Source organism: Falco rusticolus, chromosome 11, assembly GCF_015220075.1.
Source record: "Falco rusticolus isolate bFalRus1 chromosome 11, bFalRus1.pri, whole genome shotgun sequence".
NCBI classification, from domain to species: Eukaryota; Metazoa; Chordata; class Aves; order Falconiformes; family Falconidae; genus Falco; species Falco rusticolus.
This window is the reverse complement of record NC_051197.1, coordinates 19,135,941-19,155,113: the sequence shown is the minus strand read 5'-3', so window position 1 is coordinate 19,155,113 and position 19,173 is coordinate 19,135,941. Positions and strand designations below refer to the sequence as shown.

At 37.6% G+C, this 19,173-nt stretch overlaps 1 protein-coding gene across 10 annotated transcripts in view; it reads left to right on the top strand.

Annotated features, from left to right (window-relative positions):
* The window catches only part of EVI5 (ecotropic viral integration site 5), an 82,878-nt gene that overhangs the window by 23,635 nt on the left and 40,070 nt on the right, over window positions 1–19,173 (top strand). For 7 of the 10 annotated variants that reach the window (XM_037403752.1, XM_037403748.1, XM_037403749.1 and 4 more), the window contains 10 exons: window positions 368–457; window positions 566–663; window positions 2,093–2,153; window positions 4,090–4,143; window positions 6,558–6,590; window positions 7,162–7,308; window positions 13,090–13,224; window positions 15,402–15,542; window positions 16,047–16,205; window positions 17,896–18,042. In XM_037403752.1, coding sequence (XP_037259649.1) covers window positions 368–457; window positions 566–663; window positions 2,093–2,153; window positions 4,090–4,143; window positions 6,558–6,590; window positions 7,162–7,308; window positions 13,090–13,224; window positions 15,402–15,542; window positions 16,047–16,205; window positions 17,896–18,042 — 1,065 coding nt within the window. The remainder of the gene's footprint in view (window positions 1–367; window positions 458–565; window positions 664–2,092; window positions 2,154–4,089; window positions 4,144–6,557; window positions 6,591–7,161; window positions 7,309–13,089; window positions 13,225–15,401; window positions 15,543–16,046; window positions 16,206–17,895; window positions 18,043–19,173) is intronic. The other 3 variants (XM_037403744.1, XM_037403746.1, XM_037403753.1) reach the window with 3 other exon arrangements.

Below are 19,173 nucleotides of genomic sequence, written 5' to 3'. Positions count from 1 at the left end.
CAGTTTAAATAGCTTAACTCAGTTATACTGTGGCTTTTTTTTTTTTTTTTGGGGGGGTGCGAGGGGAGGCTTTTTTGAGAAGGACCTGGGGGATTGTACTAGATGTATTTAAAATGTTTGATAAAGCTGACAGAAGACCTGTTACTCGATGTTTTACCTTAGCACTAGCCTCTCTGAGAGGGGGTCTGACATCAGGACAAATAGCCAGACTACTTCTCCCTGGGACAAAATAAGAAATTCAGAGGTTTTTCAGTAGCCCTTTTGCTTGTTTGAGAAACTGGGTGACATGTCCACCATTAGTAAATAGAATCGTACTGTTGACAATGCCATGAATAATTGTTGGATACTTCTTAACTTCTGATTTCAGGGTTTAGAGATAGTATTTCGAGTAGGTTTAGCAGTACTTCAGATGAACCAAGCAGAATTACTACAACTTGACATGGAAGGAATGTTACAGGTAAATTAAGGTTATAATAATTGTAAGAGATGTCTGAAACATGTAATGGTGTGTGTATTTCCTTGCAGCTATTAATTACATGTAATCTTGTGCTCTGATTGCTTTTAGCACTTTCAAAAGGTCATTCCACATCAGTTTGACAGTGGTCCAGACAAATTAATCCAAGCATCTTACCAAGTCAAATACAATGCAAAAAAGATGAAAAAGTAGGTATAACATTTTGAGAAAATAGATTATGCTGTTGCTAAGAGCTACTGTTTGTTTATCTTTAAAACTAGTTACTTGGTATTTCATTTTGAATTTTCCATCATCAAATTTTTTGGTGTTTTATACTCTAAACTGAAGTTCTGTCTGCCAGAAAATTTTTCTAAAGCAGTATTTGCTATTTTTCTAAAACATAATAAAGCCATATTTCATTTTTTAAAATAACCTGAAAAGCTTTTGAAGAAAGCTGCAACTTATGGGGAATTACAGCATGACTGTAAACAAGATCTGATTCGAAAAAGAAGCGGGGGTCTGGTGTGGTTTGTTTTTTGTTTGTTGGGGTTTTTTGGGGGGTGGGGTAGGTGTTGGGTGTTTGGCTTTTTGAGGGTGAAGTGGGGAAAGGTTAAGCTTCATGATTTGGCCTAAATTCTTAAGACTTTAGTTCTCAGGAACTGGAGAAATATTCACAGTGCTGAAGAGTGCATGTATGGTCAAGATCAGTGTTGTTTAAAATAGAAATTGATGAAACTTTGTAATAACATTGGTAATTGTAAAATAACTTTCGTGTGGAGTTTGAAATACTGAGCGTGATATGTTGGGGTTTTTTATGGTTAGTTGTGTGTCTTGTCTCTTCTGCATTTGGTAAATTATGTTTTGATAAGCCAAGCAGCACATATTGTGCTTTTTCCAGGGTTAAGTTTGGTGATTCTGCAGTTGGTTGTAATGTATTTTATATTCCCTGTCCTTGCACTGTAGATTGTGCTAGGGTCTTTCCAGTTGAATTTTCCAGTCCTTCTGTCAGCAGCCTATGATCAGTGCTGTAGAGTGAGCAGTCGTCTTTAAAACAGTAGTAACAAAGCTTTCAGGAAAAAAATTTTCTCTGAAAGCTAATATAAGTGGATGTAGTTTAAAATCCTACCATTTCGAGGCTAAACTTCCTTGGATGCCTTCTATAAAGACATTGTTTGTCTCAACTTTTTTTGTTCTTGTTGCCGCCCTTTTCAATTGGGACAATTTTGTGGTTTGCTGGAGAGGGGCCAAAATGGTTTTATGTGCTTAAGATATTTGTCTCAAATCTCTTTGCATCTTTCTGTCTTCCAGGCTTTCCAAGCTCTGTTTTCTTTTGGCTGTATCTATTAAATTGATTGTTGTAAAAGTACATTGAGCGGTGATTACAGAGTAGCTCCAAATCATTGCCACTGTAAATGTATACAAGCAAGCACCTTGCCTCAGAGTGCTGGTTCAGGGTCCGCTCATACCTGCAGAAGTCTTTGTGTTTAAATTTAATGTCCAGTCTCAACGCTTAGAGGAGCGCATTTCAAGTGGCCGCTTTAACAGTATCTCTGTCCTGCTGTTGTTTGTTAGGTATTACACCAACAAGCAAGTTATCCATAATTTTTCTAATGATAATTTACTGTTTCTAATTTTTAGGTTAGAAAAGGAATACACTACAATAAAGACAAAAGAAATGGAAGAACAAGTTGAAATTAAGGTAAGAGAGCCTGAACAAATTTATTTACGGATCAGTTGAATTCCTAGATGTGAGGTTACTTATTTGATCTGTACATGTAGCAAGACGTGTAACTCAGGTCCCCGAATTCTTTTCTTTCAGCATTTGTATTTGGGATGTCTGTTCATAAAGGACACTTACAGTGAAATTATTGAGACTTCTGGTGGAGGGTTAAAGAAAAGTCTTTGATGGGCAGCTGCTGTACTTAGTTTTTATTATTTTCTGCTGACTAAAGCTTGATTATAGATGGCCTCATTTATCAGAGGTTCCAGATATGCTGGTTTAGATGTAGATGTCCCACGCAGGAGGTTTGTAAGACACATGTTAAGACAGAGTTTATGAGAATGTACTTGAGGGGTTTATCATTGATTTTGAGGTACTGATTGTTCTTATGCATTGAGCCCAAGATGGAGTGCCTTCTGTCTGCAGTCACTTTTGGGAGCTTTTGCAATTGATACATGATGTGGAAAACCCTCTACCAGAGAGTGCAGTTTGTTTCCCTTTTACTAACTGAACTACTTCCTGTATGTACTTAATCACTGCATCTTTTTGCTTTTGTGACATAAATAGACTTGTGTTGCTCTTTTTTCCTTTTTCACTTTTTTTTCACAGCGTGGTTTTTCATCTGGATTTCCCTCCTTGTGTCATGTTTTCAGCTAGTTCCGTGAGAAAAGACAGTGAGAGAAGTGATGGGCAAGTGTTGTGTATAAAGCTCAGTAGGGGGAGCGAGGTACAGCCTTCCTTCTTCCTTTTGCCTTTCAATATCAGTTTAAGGCATTGGTTCTTCAGGAAAATTCAGTGACATGCACCTGGGAGCGCAAAGGTGTTCCAAGCTTTTTCAGGCAGTTTGTTACAGGCAGCGAGGCAGTTAGTAGCAGCATTAGGACCTGTTGTAGTGGCATCTGAAATCAGATTTGCAGGACTTAAAAGACAGCTCACTGCAGAACAAGACAGAATAAAATCATTCGAAAGACAACTGTAACTCCAGACTCTGGTATTTTAACATTTCAAATCCTTCTCTGCTTCCCCCCACCACGCACTCCCACTCCACAAAAAAATTCCACCTCAACAAAAACATATTAAAACACATCCCCCACCTCCTACCTTCCGCCTCACCCCACCAAAAAAAAACCCCAAACAACCAACAAAACCCAGCAACCCAAACCGTTTGTAGGCCCTGCTTTGGGACCTCATAGAAACCATTTCTGTCTTGCTCTCTCCAGCTAAGAAGCTCTGCTATTTTTGGGAGATGGAAAAACAAGCACATTGAGTCTGCCTCTTACTCCGGCAGAATAAAGCATTAATGAACTGATATCCATGGCTCTCTGCTTAGGGATACAGATCTCTTCTATCTGATGCTGAAATTTACAGGAAATGCACTGGTAAAATACGCAATTCAGTACAATTCTTTCTCACTTCTGGGGCATTTGAGGTAAATAATTCTCAGTATAATGTTAACAGATTGAATAAACATTATGCTATAATTTAACATAAATTATTGGGAGGAAAAGGAAGTATACCTTGCAGCTATGTCATTAGCTTGTCCTAGTGCAGGGAGTGCGCTTTCATGTCCCTTAACCATGAAGACTGTCCAGCTGTGTTCATGTACAGGGGGCTCTCAAGTCTAATGCGCGGTTAAGCCCCGGGGCTCACCTGCAGACATACTGCTATCTGCTAATGCAAAACAGATGCTTTTGTGTAACACAAAACTTACCATCTTTGTTGTATCAAGCTGTTTAAACTCATCTTTTGAATTAGTACATCATATAAAAGGATGTTTAAAAGGTCGTTAATTACTTCTGAGATTGTATTGATTTTTGTAGATGTGATGAGGTAAAAATGTTGTTAGCTTGCTTGGTTTTTATCAGAATTCCAATTCAGACTTGAGAAATACAACTCTGAACTGTTTGCCTTCCAGAGGTTACGAACTGAAAATAGACTCCTAAAACAGCGCATTGAAACATTAGAAAAAGTAAGTATGTTGGTGATTAGATTTAATCTGTGCTAATTTATACCTGGTGGCAATTTTATTATATGAAATGGAAATCTCAGAATTACAGCTTACTGGTTTTTCTGCTACTCTGGTGTTTACTAACAGTTCTTAGCCAAAGAGCATGGCAGTAACAAAGCAATTAGGGTCAGTGCTCACAAATGTTTTAAGATTTTTATGTCTGGCTTGTAGTAAATATGAAACTAAACATTTTGACATACCCAACTGTTGTACTGTTTTCTTTCTGTATTAGAAGGATCTGTTCAAAGTCCAGAAGACTACGTAAAATAGTGGACTGCTTGGGTGGAAAACAGGTTATTGTGAGACAGTCCGCAGTTTTGAAAATTGGAAGTTGCTGGGTGTTTTTATGTAGGAGCGAAATGACCTACCAATGACTGCAGAGTGATGGAGCTGCAAGCAGGTTACTTAATCACTAGTGAATGCAGCAGTAGAGGGCAGGTTGTTGCAGCATTCTCGTTCAGTACAGGAAGCCTGCTGCCATTAATTTTTTTACGTAGTTTTGAATTTTTGTAGCAATTTTGGGCACACGGAGGCAGAGAATATCTTTTTAAGACTTATTTCTCACAGATTTAGTCTGAAATAGGGTTTTTTTAGGCTTCTTTGTAACTGGATATAACTTTAAAACTACGCATGATAACTGTTGTCGATACATTGCCAACAGGCAGGTGGTGTTCTCCAGTGGCCTCTCCTATATTCTGGGATCATGCTTGTGACATTGCAGCTGAGCTTGTCTGCTCCGGAGCGAGAACATTCTTGTCTGTCTTAACCATGAACAGCAGCTATCCTTCAACAGATTAATTTGAACGCGGTTGCGAGTTGCGAACAGTTGATGTTTCACAGGGAAGAAGATGATGGAGTGAATTTAGTGACATAACTGAAAGATGTCACACTTCAGATGTTAAATCCGTTGCAGCTTCTTGAAAAAACAGTTAATCTCTGTCAGATTATAATTAATTGATTTCTGAATTTAGTTTGGAAAAATGCACACAAGGAGGACATATTGTGACAGTTGTGACCAAAAATACAATTTTATAAACACCATTGTTTCTAATGTTTAAGTGCTGATGAAAGTAACTGAAAAGAGCAGACTTTTTTGAAGAAGTTTGGAGCTGTAGTGAATCACTTCAGTGCTGTTGGCAAACTTATAATAGTAAATATGTCTGTTTTATACCAAACTTGCAGAGGTTTGAAATCAGATATTTTTTTTTTTTAATTAGTAAGTCCATGATGAACTGCCAGATGCTAGTGCTTTTGCAAACTCTGTACTTAAAATTTCAGAATTAATTTTGAGTATCCTGTTCGGACTGGAATTAGAACATTTCAAAATGGGACGATATTATCTGTTAATAAGAATTTCTGAAGATCCTTATCATCACAACATATGAAATATAGATAATGAAGTACGAACAAACGTGTTCAGTCTTCTGTTGGAAGCTTCAGGTTTTTTCCTCATCCTAACCTATATGATTTACTTGTCATTACTTTTAGCGTACCTTAATGAACTTAACTGCTGTACTGTAACACTTTAACTTTTAAGTAATAGCTCTTATCAACCAGTCTGGGCTTCAATTTTAATAAAAGTTCCAAGGACAAAGATGGTCTGTGAATCGATGTGTTCTCTGTTTTAGAATCTGCAAAGATTGAGTGATAGAGTAGAAATGAATTGTGTGACTGGGGTGGGGGGTGGGGGATAGGGCAGGGGAAGTGTAGTGCTTGTCAGTGTGCATAAATGAAGTTTTCTTTCTTGCAAAACTTTGGCAGGAAAAGAGAATCTATGAACTGCTCAGTTGAGTTGCTGCAAGAGTTCAGTAAAACAAAATAATAGTTGTCATAGTTGAAATTTTCTATTTGTGTCTGTCAGTTTGCACCATTTAACTCTCTTGCTTCATCTTTTTGGAAGCTTTAGTCTGCATGAATGCCTAAGTGCTTAGTGGAGTTTCCTTTGTGCTCAAATTATGCCTGCCTTTCATGTTGTGGATGGATCATACTCTGTCTTGCATCTGCCTACTAGATTGTATTAGGTAATGTTCCTTCCAGTAACTTGTGTTGATTAGGGAACCAAGCCATTCAGATAAAAACACCTATCTCCAGTAGGTGACTTAAGTGTTACAAAAACCTGGCTTTGAGACCTTCTTGTATCAAAGATGGACCGTGTTAAATCTGTTGCAGGAAAGGCTGCTTCCTGGGACTTTCAGGCTGAGTTGCCTTAATTCTATGTGAAAAGTTGTTAAGTTTGCAAAAAGAATTTGTGTAGAAAATGGGTAGAATTTGGGCATTTTCTTTCTCTCAGTTCTTGTCTTTTTGTCACTATTATCATCCCTTTGTTTTTTTGGGTTTTTCTTTTCCTTATTCCTATCTGAATTTTTCCTTTGTAGGAAAGTGCTTCCTTGGCAGATAGATTGATACAGGTATAGTCTTTTAGTCTTTTACTGTATGACTCTCTTCCTCTCTTCCTACTCTCAAAAACCCCCGAACTGCTTTAATGCATGCGTATTTGCATGCTGTACTCTATCCCTGCTTTGCTGATTTGGAATAAATATAGAGCTAATCTCTCGCTAGAAACTTATTTAGTTTTGTTTACTAAAAATATATATAAACCCTATACCTGCACGTTACAATAATTTTCCTAACCTAATGTAATATTTTGGTAAATTCCTATGACAAATGGATTCTGTGACACTGTATTAACACTGAAATTGAACATTGCAAACTTAAATCTGTGCATGTACAACTGAGTAATGTTGCATGAAAGGAAATCTATTGTATGCAAGTACGCAATTGTGCTTGCTAAACAAATGCTGAATTTTGTGATAAAGTACTAGAGCAGCTGTTTAGTACTACCTTGTCCTAAAATTTCTACCAATTGTACTCTGTGCTGTTTGCAAAACCAATCTTATGAAATAAGCAGCTAAGCATCACAAAGGCAATCTTCCTTGGATTTGTCCTCAATTGCTTAAAAAAAATAAATTATGTCCTAAGGGACAAGTGACAAGGGCCCAGGAGGCTGAGGAAAACTACCTCATAAAACGGGAGCTGGCCACCATCAAACAGCAGAGTGATGAGGCCATTACTAAACTGGAGCAAGCTGAGAATACCATCAGGGAGCTCCAACAGCAGCAGCAATGGGTAAGGAGCCTGGCAGCACATCATCTCATCTTTTTCACTCACTTGTGTTTATTTTTTCTCATCATGACATGGTCTCCGTGCTGTCCTTGTAAATGCTTGTTCATTGTGATTTGCGTTCTGAGAGTTACAGATTGAACTAAGTGATGTTTTGGTCTGTTCATACTGATAGATGAGATTAATAACCCTGCATAGACACATGTTATTTGTTTAAGAAAAAACCCAACCCACAACAAATCACACCAAGCCAAAAACTCCACAACAAAAATACCCACCCCAAAACCCCACTGCCACCAAAGAAATACTAACAAAAAAACGCATGCAAAACCTTTGGTAGCTCCTAATGCCAAGATTCTAGCCATTGCAAATTGTGTCACTCTGAATACTCGGATCTGAGAGTTGATTCGTAATGCCTTTACCTAGCTTCTCATTTAAGTTGGTCTCTTCCATGTTAATGTTTCTTCTGCATACCTTTTTTTTTTTTTTTTTTCCCCCCCCCTAGCACGCTTAAACTTGCTGCTTGAAAAATAAAAAGTTATTGTCCCTCTGAGTTTGGAACTACAGGACTTGATTAAATAGCATGAGTTTATGTGCATATAGAGAAGAAAAATAACTCTTAGCAGCTGTAGGTAGTACTGTGTTTGTAGGTACTGTGTGGCTTAGGTAGAACAATGTGCAAGAGTTCAGACCATTACTGTGAGACTGAAGTTACGTTCTCTAAGCCACTTACTAAGTCCTCAGTATCTTCTCTGGAGAGAGTGAGGGAAGCGGTTTCAGCAGTCTTCGCTTGCTGAATGAACTGTGCACTAGCAGTGTTGATGTGAACGTGCTCATATTAAGTGGTGTCCAAGGACTTGTCTGAAGCCCTGGGCATTTCTGGTGTATGAAATAAAACTTTTTAGAAGTGTAACATGCTGCAGCTGCTTATGAGGTCCCTTACAGGCAATATAGCAGTTTGTTTTACACATCTTCCACCAAAACTCTGGAAATAGGAAATACTTGTATCTTGTCTTGGAAGGTGGAGATGAGATTTACTGTTAGACTGAAAAGAAATCATAACTTAAATAGAACATTATAGAAATATTTACGATGCCTGTTTAATGCATTTCTGTGTAAAGAAGATACCTCATTTAGAATAGTTGCAAGGAGTTATTAATGAGCTGTTACTCTGTAATGTGTAATGCTGTTTTTTATTTAATCTTCGCAATTTCTGTAGTGCCCTGCTTCCAGCTGGAATAGAGTTAATTTTTAATGCTGGAATAGAGTTGTTTTTTCTTCCTAGTAGCTTGTGGTGCTGTATTTTGGATTTAGCATGAGAATAGTGTTGATAACCAGCTGATGTTTGAAGTTGTTGCTAGGTAATGTTTACACCAAGTCAAGGACTTCTCAGTTTCTCAGGCCCTGCCAGCGAGAGGGCTGGAGGGGCACAAGAAGCTGGGAAGGGACACAGCCAGGACAGCTGACCCGAACTAGCCAAAGGGACATTCCATACCATAGGTTGTGCTCAGTATATACAGCTGGGGGAGGTGGCCAGGGACTGGCCAGGCGTCAGTCAGTGGATGGTGAGCAATTGTATTGTGCATTACTTGGGGTTTTGTCCCTTTTTTGGATTTTATTCCTCTCTCCGTCTCTCTCTCCTCTCATTGCAATTATTATCATTATTATTACTGTATTTTAATTATTAAACTGTTCCTATCTCAGCCCTCAAGTTTTATCTTTTTCCTGAATCTCCTCCCTGCCCCTCTGGAGTGTGGGAAGGAGTGAGCAAGCAGCTATATGGTACTTAGTTGCTGGCTGGGGTTAAACCATGACATTTACAGGGGGGAAAAAAATGCAGAAATTATGATTAAGAAGATCAGGATGTTCTAGTGATGCTTTCCAAAAATTCGATATGCTGTAATCTTTCAGGTAAAATAAAATAAGAAGTGTTTATAGACCTGGGTACCCAGTTGTTTACTGTCTGATTACAATAGTGCACACACTTTTGCAATGTGTTTTTGGAGGCATCCCTGTTACTTACCTGTACTCCATTAAAAGTTATTAAAACAGATTAAAATGCTATATTTATCTATAAGTTGATGGGTAATACGACTTTTTAGTGCTTTTAATTATGCTGGGGACTTTATGAAGTACAATGTTGGGGAAGCCTGGCAGGCTGGCTAGGCATGGGAACTGGTCATGAGCAAAACTGTCAGATAACTGTGGATTGCAGAATTGGCTGGATTGAAGCTGTGGGGGCAGGCAGCTGGACAGGTACTGCGGGAGTGGAGAGCGTGTAAAATGCGAGAATGGGCAGTTAAGAGCTACACTTCCTACCCTGCATGCTTGCAGCCTTGTCTTCCTCCACTTAAATGTGAATATGAGTGGAACTGAGGCTGTAAATCCATGTGGCTATAGAGGGATTTGTGCCTGGTAGCTGACTAATTTTGCAGTGTAAGGAATCATACTGTGGTTTTGAGGGCTGTGTGAATTAACTTGGACAATGTGGTGAAAGTGTTAAGATGGTTTCAGTTGTTAGTTCCCTAGATTCTGCTGCATTAGTAAGGTTTGTAACTGAACAGGCTTTTGACTTTGCTAAGCATGGCAATAGGAGCAACAAATGTAAACAGCTGTGAGCACCTAGGGCACCGCCTTGTGGAAATTCATTAATTTCTTTTGAATTTTGGCATTTCACTTTTGAGTATGCTGGAAATCTTTTTGCTGCTTCCTAGTGCCAGTAGCTTTGCTCTCGGCAGTATTCCTCTTCAGTATTGTCTTAAGAATATTTGCTTTAATTTTTTTCTCCAATTATTTCAGTTTTGTTTATGAATAGCAAAAATGATTGTACAATGAACTTATAAAAAAAATGCCAAAACCAAAACGCAGTTCACTTTTACTTGTAAATTAAGAGGCAGGAGAAATAAGAGTAGGGTTGTAGGTTCTTTTTTTGTTGTTGTTGGTAAGCAAAAGTATTATCTAAACCATAGTATTTCTAAGATGACGAACATACTTTGTAAAAAGGTTATGCATTTGTGTTTAAATATTATCTAGGGTTTATTCTATCTGTTCTGTGAGGTTTGATAGCACAAACTGGATGGTTTAAAGGTAAGTATTGGAAGTGCTTACAGGATGTGTGTCTGTGTTTATGAAGAAATTCTCCATTGCAGCACTTCTTTGTAAGGCTGAATGCAAAGATGGGTAGAGGAGTATTCTTCTGACTGAAGTCCAACACCAGAAGCCCAAATTACATGCAACTTTAAATACTTCACAGGAAAAATTATAGGGAGTTTGTAGTTGAACCAGAAAGCCTTTTATTGCAAGGTGTTGAGTCTTCTTAGAGAGGTTCTTCTTACCATTGTTCCGTAGTGAAAGAAAGGGAAGTTCTGCTATAGTACTTCTCCCAGATGACCTGAAAATAGTACTAGTGATCATATGATAAATCACATATTAAGTGTGGTCAAATGTATTCCACATATTTCTGAATACATTTTAAGTCATTTGGAAGGGGGAAAGGAAGCAGAAAATAACAAGGTTTGAGATGGAGACTTCACACTTAATTTTACTTTGGATGCTAACTTTTACATCTTAGTAGAAAGCAATTCTGTCAGTGAAAGGTTTTTAAAAACAGTACATAACCTGTACAAATTTTTATAGTGATAACTAGGAAAAAAATAATTGTAAAGCTGACAATGTTCTGAAGTGCTGGTGGAGTTCAGTGCTTCAGCTACCTAAATATTTGCCTGAATGGGTTTGAAGAGAATGGTACTCATCTGGCTTTGGCACATCTAATCTCACCAAAGGCTTCTAGGTGTGGTGGATAACCAAAAGATTAAGAGGAAGGTGGTTTCTTCCTCATACTGCTAGTAAATGAAGAACTGCATAGAGGAAGTTGTGCCTGACTTCAACAGAATACAGAAGGTTTTCTTTTGAAGCATGCTAAAAGTGATGTATTTGAGGAGTTAAGGGTGAGGATAATCAGCCTGTTCTAACTAGTTCCTAATAATTACATGCTGAAGGGATTTTTTTCTCTGTTTTTTTCTCCTAAATGAAAAATTTTTCTCTCTAAATGAAAAAGCTAGTTTCTGCTGGATGTACAAAAATGAATAGTCTTAACGATTTTTGCCAGTGAAATACACCTCTGGAGCACAAATCTCAGTCTTTCCCAGTGATACTCTAATTTTCAACGATTACTCAGTTCACCAGTCTGAATGCTTGAAAACTGAATCTGAGAAATGAGAGTTCAAGGTAAAATTGCTTTTTAAATAGGCTCTTCAAGTGTATTAGGGGAAGACGATTTTAATTGTCTAAACATTCAGATGGAAGTATGTGCATTTTGCAAGGTAATATTTAGTCACGTATTTGGTTATTGTTACAGCAACTCCATAATGCATAGTTTCTTTTCAGGAACTCATGCTAAAATGACTGATGATAATTGATAGAATATATGCTTTTAACTGGGTGTTGGAACCTTATGGAAGGCTTCACTTTATTTTACAATACACTTTATTTATACTACTTTTCAATTTGCAACCAAAATGTAGAAAATAAAAATACGTCTTTTTAGCGCTACAGTTAGTGCTTAAATGCATAAACAAAGTTAACTAGGCAGCTGCTGGGCAATCTGTTAGTTGCCCTTCAGTATAGAGTCCTGGAAAAGCATTCTGTAATTACATGTAATAATCTGTCATTGGCCAAAATAACATTAGGAATGGTTGTGTCAGTCTGAGATTTTACTATTTCTGAGATTTTAAGAAAAGTTGCAGGAAAACGAATCCAGTTGTGTGAAGCCAAGCAAAGGCTTGTTTCTTTCGAAAGTGAATGGCTGTAGAACTACGTTTTTAGTGCTTTATATTACAGAAATCTTTTCAACACAGCCAAGCAAAACAGTGTTAGTGTAGATAAAACCTTTGGCTGGTGTCTGGAAATCTACATTCACATTGTGGTTCTTGTCACAAACTCTAGAGCTTAAGGCAAATACATAAAAGATTTTTTGCTGAAGAAGTTGTTCTTAAAGTAATTTTCAAACGTTGTTTTTACTATGACTTTGTGTTACCTTAAGTTCTGAACTGCTGTTTTATTACTGAGGGAATGTGTTTGGGTGTGCAAAGTTGACTGGCGGTAGTCTTGAAATCCTTTATGGAAAGAACCAAATTTCTTTGTAGCTCGGGCCTGTGCTGTCTGTCAAGGGGCTGTACTGCTGCTTGTGCCTGGATTTTTCTCATAAATCCACAGGGTTTGCCCTGGAAGAGGATCTCAGGAGGAATATGTATAGTGTGAGCAAATGAGAGCCAAAGGCTGGAGTGGAAACCAAAGTGATCATCCATTGAAGCATATATGGCTTTCTTTTAAATCCAGGATTATGGAAGCCTTGTTTTGCATCTGCATTTAAGTGAGTAGGGATCAAGAGAGATACTTGTATTAACCTTGTAATTTAGCTAGTCTTTCCTAAGCATCTTTTTCTGCCTATTACAAAATAATCACAGATCCTTTGAGAATTTTTCAGTTTGGGTAACAATGAGGGAAGACTGTGAGTTGTTGCTCATCATACTGATGGGGTCTCAGTTTGGTCTTAAACATTTGGCTGTGTGGAGGTGCAGCTGTTTGAGGGGCATAGCGTTAGGGTTCTTATTAGCAGTTTGGATGGACACGTTAATAGACTTGTATAAGGTAAGCGCTTCTGTTGGTCTTAAGCTAGTATTCCTAATGTTACACATTTGAATGTACTTTTCACTCCAAATCTGGCATATAAAACCCCTTTCAAACCATCTGTGCTTCATACTAAATATATTTCTGCAAACTTTGTAGCATAAATGCAGTTCACGGTACAGTGAAGACTTTGTGCTACAACTGGAAAAAGAGCTGGTCCAAGCCAGGCTGAGTGAAGCAGAATCCCATTGTGCCCTGAAGGAGATGCAAGATAAAGTTCTAGAGATGGAAAAGGTAAATCAAACCAGGACCCTCTGTATAAAATAGCACTAGAAACAGAATACAGATCCCTGTAATTCTTTGCATAACTCTGCTTTAGAAACTTCTCTTCTGTGTTTTCACAATTGCAAGATGCTTTCCAAACTTGAAGTTAATGAGGAAAAAACTAAGGTCTCTTCACGCTGGGAAAGGTTTGTGAAGAACAGATCGCTTTTCTCATATTCCTGAAGCCCACTGCAGTGGAAAACTTGGATTCTGGTGGAGCCTTTACAGTAAACATAGATTGTTTCAAAGTTGCATCCTCCAACAAGAGCAGGATGCTTAGGCTGAGCATTGAGGTGATGTGAAACTAAGTAGTTTGGGAAGGGAGGAGGAAAGAGTTCAACACTACCGTTCCCAGCTCTTGAGTTCTTGTGTGTCTTCTGCTTTGTTCCATGATGGACAGGGAAATATCTCCACCGTTTAGTGCCAAATCTCTACTGCTTTTTGAGTGCCATCCCAGCTTGTAACTTACTGATCCCAGAGTTCAAGCAATGCTCAAACCAACTGTCAAACATTGACATTTCTTTGAAGAAAAACTTAACTGCAAAATAAAATAGAAAAAAAGGAAAGAAAAAAATCTCCACTAAGTGACCTAACAAAGCACACTTTTCAGATCCTGTTGTATTGGCTTTGGAAATTGTTTCCTCGTGGAAATTTTGAAGAGTTTTATACTCAGGAATGTGGCCAGACCCACTGGAGTCAAGATCTTACTTTTTTAAGTATCTGAGGGCCCTGGTGGGAGTCTAACAGGCTAGTAGTGTGGTAGTTTTCATTGTAGTGAACATTGGAAAGAATTCGGGATCTAATGTATTTCTCAAAGGTCAAAAAGACTATTTTTATTTAGCCTTCATCAGCGTCAAGATAGCATATGCTGAAAACTTCAGTGTGGAAAAAAAACCCTGGAGCAGTAGGGGAAATTCTGGTGTGCCAGACACTGGGATGTACAGTCGTGTTTCAGTCTGTCATGATAAACTTAGATGCATGAGAGAGCGACTGAAATCAACTCCCTCAAATGTCTACAAATACAGCTTTTTACTGCTGTTAGTGATGTGTCATGTAATCTGGGAAAATTCTGCTCAATAACCCAAGATCTGTATGGCTGTACTGACAGCGATGTAAACATTCGGAAACACACCCTATCACTTCTTATACTTGCCAGTACTTGGATCCCATGATTTTGAAACATAGAGATGCTAATAAATGGCGGTTGTGCTGTTTTCCCTTAATCTTAATAATGTACTTTACTCTCAGCTCTCAAGAAAACCCAGCAACTGTGAAAGTGTAACATATCTACAAAAATACTTAATGTTGCTGGAAGTCACTACTGAGAAATACAGTAGAAAGTGTTGAAGCACAGTTCAACTGAGTATTTGGTGACCAATGATTTGATGTAGGGGTATCGTAATTAGGCAGACTATGTCCTTTTTCTTCCCCTCACTTTTTTCCCAGACTTCCATTATTATGCTTTCATCAGAGTTTTACTTTGGCCCGGTCACTCCTGCCATGTGTTTTCCTGTTTTCTGTTTAGCTTTCTCTAGTCTCTCTACGTTTTCCTGATGTGTTTCTATAAACATCCATGTACTTTCATCTACAAGACCTTTTCTTGACTGGTTGCTGTTTATAAATACTAATGAATGGTTCCTTTGTTAACATATCTGTTCTCCTTTTTAAAGACAGATGACCTACTTCCCCAAAAAATTTTTGCATTTATTATTTTTTCTGTAAGTCTAAATAAAAACTGTAACTGTAAAGGTGTAATTTCAGTTCCTCATTTGCTTTACTCTTATCAGCTAGCTCTAAATGTTACAGGTTTCTGTCCATATTTTTGACTATGTGTAAAATAATGTAAATAATGCTTCATTAGGGATGTCATCTAGGGAAATCTGGAAGTCAGAATACTAAAAAATACCTTGCCAAATTTTTTTCTGTAGTTTGCAGTTGGAAGATACTTATACATGCTCGCTATATCCAGGAGCTTAGATTTTTTGAGGGATTTTATTTTGCAATAGATTTTTATTTTGAATTAATTCTTGTCGTTAAGTAAGTTCGGTTAGTGGGAAGAGTTATCATTCCATGTCTATATTCTTGGAGTGGGTCTCACTAAGCGGTTTTATTCAAATACGTATTTAAGAGAATGGTCCTTGTTGCAGAGGAACAGCGCTCTCCCTGATGAGGAAAATGTTGCTAGACTACAGGAAGAACTGATTGCAGTAAAATTAAGAGAAGCAGAAGCTCTGATGGGTCTCAAAGAACTAAGGCAGCAAGTCAAAGATTTGGAGGAACACTGGCAGGTATGGGTAGCAATACACTTCTAACAATTTTTATTTTCAGTGAATGATGATAAAGCAAAAGTCTATGAAATTTTGAGATGAAGAGATCAAGTAGAAACTAGCAATTGTGGCTCAAGCTGCCTAGGTGAGAAAATCTTTAAATGCAGCTGCCACAAGAAACTTTACTTCAAAAGTGTTAGAAGTTGATCCCTAGTTGTTGTAGATAGCAGAGAGCCTGTGCTAACCATTCTGGTAGAAGGGAAGTACCTGATCAGTACCTACTTCACCAGATGGTAAGGACTAGAAATAGGCAAAAGTCTCAGAATATACTTGCAATTCACTGACTGTCTTGAGCCTTTTCATTGTCTGTTCTTAAAACTAGTACGTTTCCGTGGGTTTCTAGTTTTTAGGATAAACAGGAGCACTATAGCAACTTGTCCTCATATAACTCTGAAACCTTAAATGAAATAAGGCAACACCAGGAAAGATCAGGCATTATCAGCCATGGCATGCTATTTTGTTTAGCGTCATCTAGCTCGTACTACTGGAAGATGGAAAGATCCTCCCAGAAAAAACACAGTGAATGAGCTGCAGGATGAGCTGATGACAGTCCGATTGAGAGAAGCTGAAACTCAGGCTGAACTGAAAGAAACCAAACAGAGAATGATGGAGATGGAAACACAGGTATGTTATTGAACACTAGCATGTGTGAATCACGCAGAGTGCTGGCAAATTGGTGTCAAAGGGTAGCTATCTGATGATGAACTTTATGATCTACAGGTGTGACTTTAGTTCCAAAATGCACTTTTGAAATGTTGTTAGACTAGATGGGAGAATCTAGTGTGTCTAACTTAAATGTCTCTTTGTCAGTCTTTTCCAGGATTAAGGTTTCTGAATTTCCCATTTGGACTAATTGGCAGACTCTGTGAATGTCTGTGAATCTTAATTCATTGAATTGTAACTGGTGTAACAAGAGTATGTTTAAGGTGTTTTAAACTTCACAAACCTAATTGATGATTCTAGTAGTAATTCTGATTCTTTAAATGGCACTGCTTTCTTCTGGTGAAACTGCCTATACTAGGTTATCTAGTGAGGTCATGAATCTGGTTACTGAACTGTGGACTCTCAGCGAAACAGCTGCATGTTTGTCAGGTGTTTTTTAGCAGAAGCTTTCTTTACCTTCCGTGTGTCAGAAAAGCAAAAGATAGTTTGCCATGGCTGAGATTTGTGCAGAAAAGACAAAAATAACTTGTCTGCCCAGATCTCTTTTGTGTAACTAGGGAAGAAGTTGTTATTAAGCAAACAAATCTGAAATGCAAATGTGCTGAAGTATGGAACTTCCAACTGAATCAATAAGCACAATGTGCTATTGATTGAAAAGGATTTGTAACAGGCTTTTGAGAAATCTTCCCATGAAATACCTGCTAAATGTAATTGTTACTTGAAGGAGGCCTGTGCATCCAAAAGGCTGAACTAAAAACCAAAACCTTTACTAGATAAACTCCAGCAATCCCAGAAACCAGGAGAGCATGTAAGGATGTGCTAGTGGCGAGAAATAAGCTAATTGTAAGGCACAAGGTGGTTTATTTGTGACCAGAGGCACCACTTTTTCTGTACCAACTGAATAAAAGTTGCCTCTTGCCTTAACTTTCTAAGTTTTTCGTTGAAGCGTTAATACTGTTAACTACATTTATCGTGTGCTTTCCTTTTGTTGCTTTTCCCCCATCTGTGTATTTATTTCCGTCGGTAGGGGGCATAAGTGTCCTGCTGTCTGGATTACATGGACTAAAGTCGCAAGACCTTTGGGTACTTCTCACTTCAGTGTTGTGCGTTGAGGCTTTGTATATGCTTATGCTGTTTAGCAATCATTTGACAGAAATGGGTTAGTCCCAGCGTTAGGTACTGGTCTGTGCTCAGCTTCATATAAAACTGGTGTGACTTGTACTAACGCACTGATCTTAATAAGGTGCCATCTTACTTTCAAGAATTCATGGACAGAAATGTGCACATAATATTTCTGACATACCTGATGTTTCTTAAATGTATCAGCTTGTTGCTGTAGTGGGATACAAGTGCACAAAATCTTTGCCTTACCTAAACAAGAGATGGGGAAAAAGATGTACAAGAGCTTTGCAATAATGTTCTTACAATGAGTCATCTGTTTAAGAACAATTTGAATATCCTGGTCATAGACCAAATGTCATGCAAACTTTTATGATTACACTTAGAAAATTCTGAATGCTTTTTCGTCAAAAGTTTTTTTTATAATAGATGATCTACAAATCTCTTGTTAGACTTTGGGGAGTTAAATTAATGTCAAAGATCTTTCCTTAACATGCATTTTCTTTCCTTTTTTTGTTGTTGTAAAATTCAGAATCAGATTAATAGTAACCATTTACGAAGGGCAGAACAAGAGGTTACCAACCTACAGGGGAAGGTACAGTATCTTTCTGCACAGAACAAAGGACTTCTTGCTCAGCTGAATGAAGCAAAACGCAGACAAGCAGAGATTGAGTGCAAGGTAAACAATATGGTGAATAGACTATTTGTGTGCTGATATATATGTACTTTTTAGTCTTGTCTGCTGTTGTTAGATAAATTGTCTTAATCGAGAGTAGAAATCACAAAACCAAAGCTTTCTTTTACTAATTTGACAATGCCATCTCACAAAAATCGTGTCGGGTTTTGACAGAGCTGCTTCTTTGTGCTCCCACAAAGATAAGCTTTAAAGTGCAGTTCTACTCAGAAAAGTCTTGTGGATAATATACATAGACACGCAACAAATTCTGATCACTATGTACTCTGTCTTTAGTGCCAGATGAGGTTCATTAGTTCAACACTATTACTTTTAGGTTCAAAATGCATAACTACACAAGTAGAATCAGTTTAGGTTCAAAAAAAGGGAGTAAAAGTAGTATTTGAATGGAGAGGTCTACTGAAGGCAGTGTTACAGTCATCATTGCCTAATAGTAACTAGACTTTAAAGGGACAGCCTAAAAACACTGGGCAAAAGAGTCATTTATTGCTGTCAATGCACAAAAGACAACCCAATGTGATGTTTGAATCTCATAGTTAGTTAATTTTGTGACTAAACTCAAAACCAGTTACTAATAAATTATGTCTTTAATTTGTGCATGCATAATATGGACAAGAAATAAAGCATACGTCTTACAAACTTCTTTCTCTTAATTTGAAAGAAAATTTTCTTGAAATTGCTAACGATATTTACTTCAAAAAAGGGCAGTATTAGTTGACAAATCACTATAGTTAAGATATTATTTAGTAGAGACATGAAAACAACTTTTAACTTAAATTTTGTTTCCAAAAGATGTATGAATAGTCTGTTATGAAATCAGGTAGTGCTGAACAGTCAGTAATTTCTAAATAGGATACTTATTAGTATGTTAAGAATAATACTGTAATACAAGATGAATAATCAGAATAGCTATTAAACTGGTTGTGAATTGGCAGCTTGAGAGCGCATGCTGTTACATAGTCTGTTGTTCATGATCACATCTTTTGCCTTTAATGTAACTGAACCTTTTTTATTGGCACAACTTGTTTCTATTCTCATTCATGTAGAACACTTACTGGTGGTGTGTGTGTTTTTTGGTTTTATCCAATATGCATGCATTTTGCTCGTAACACCATA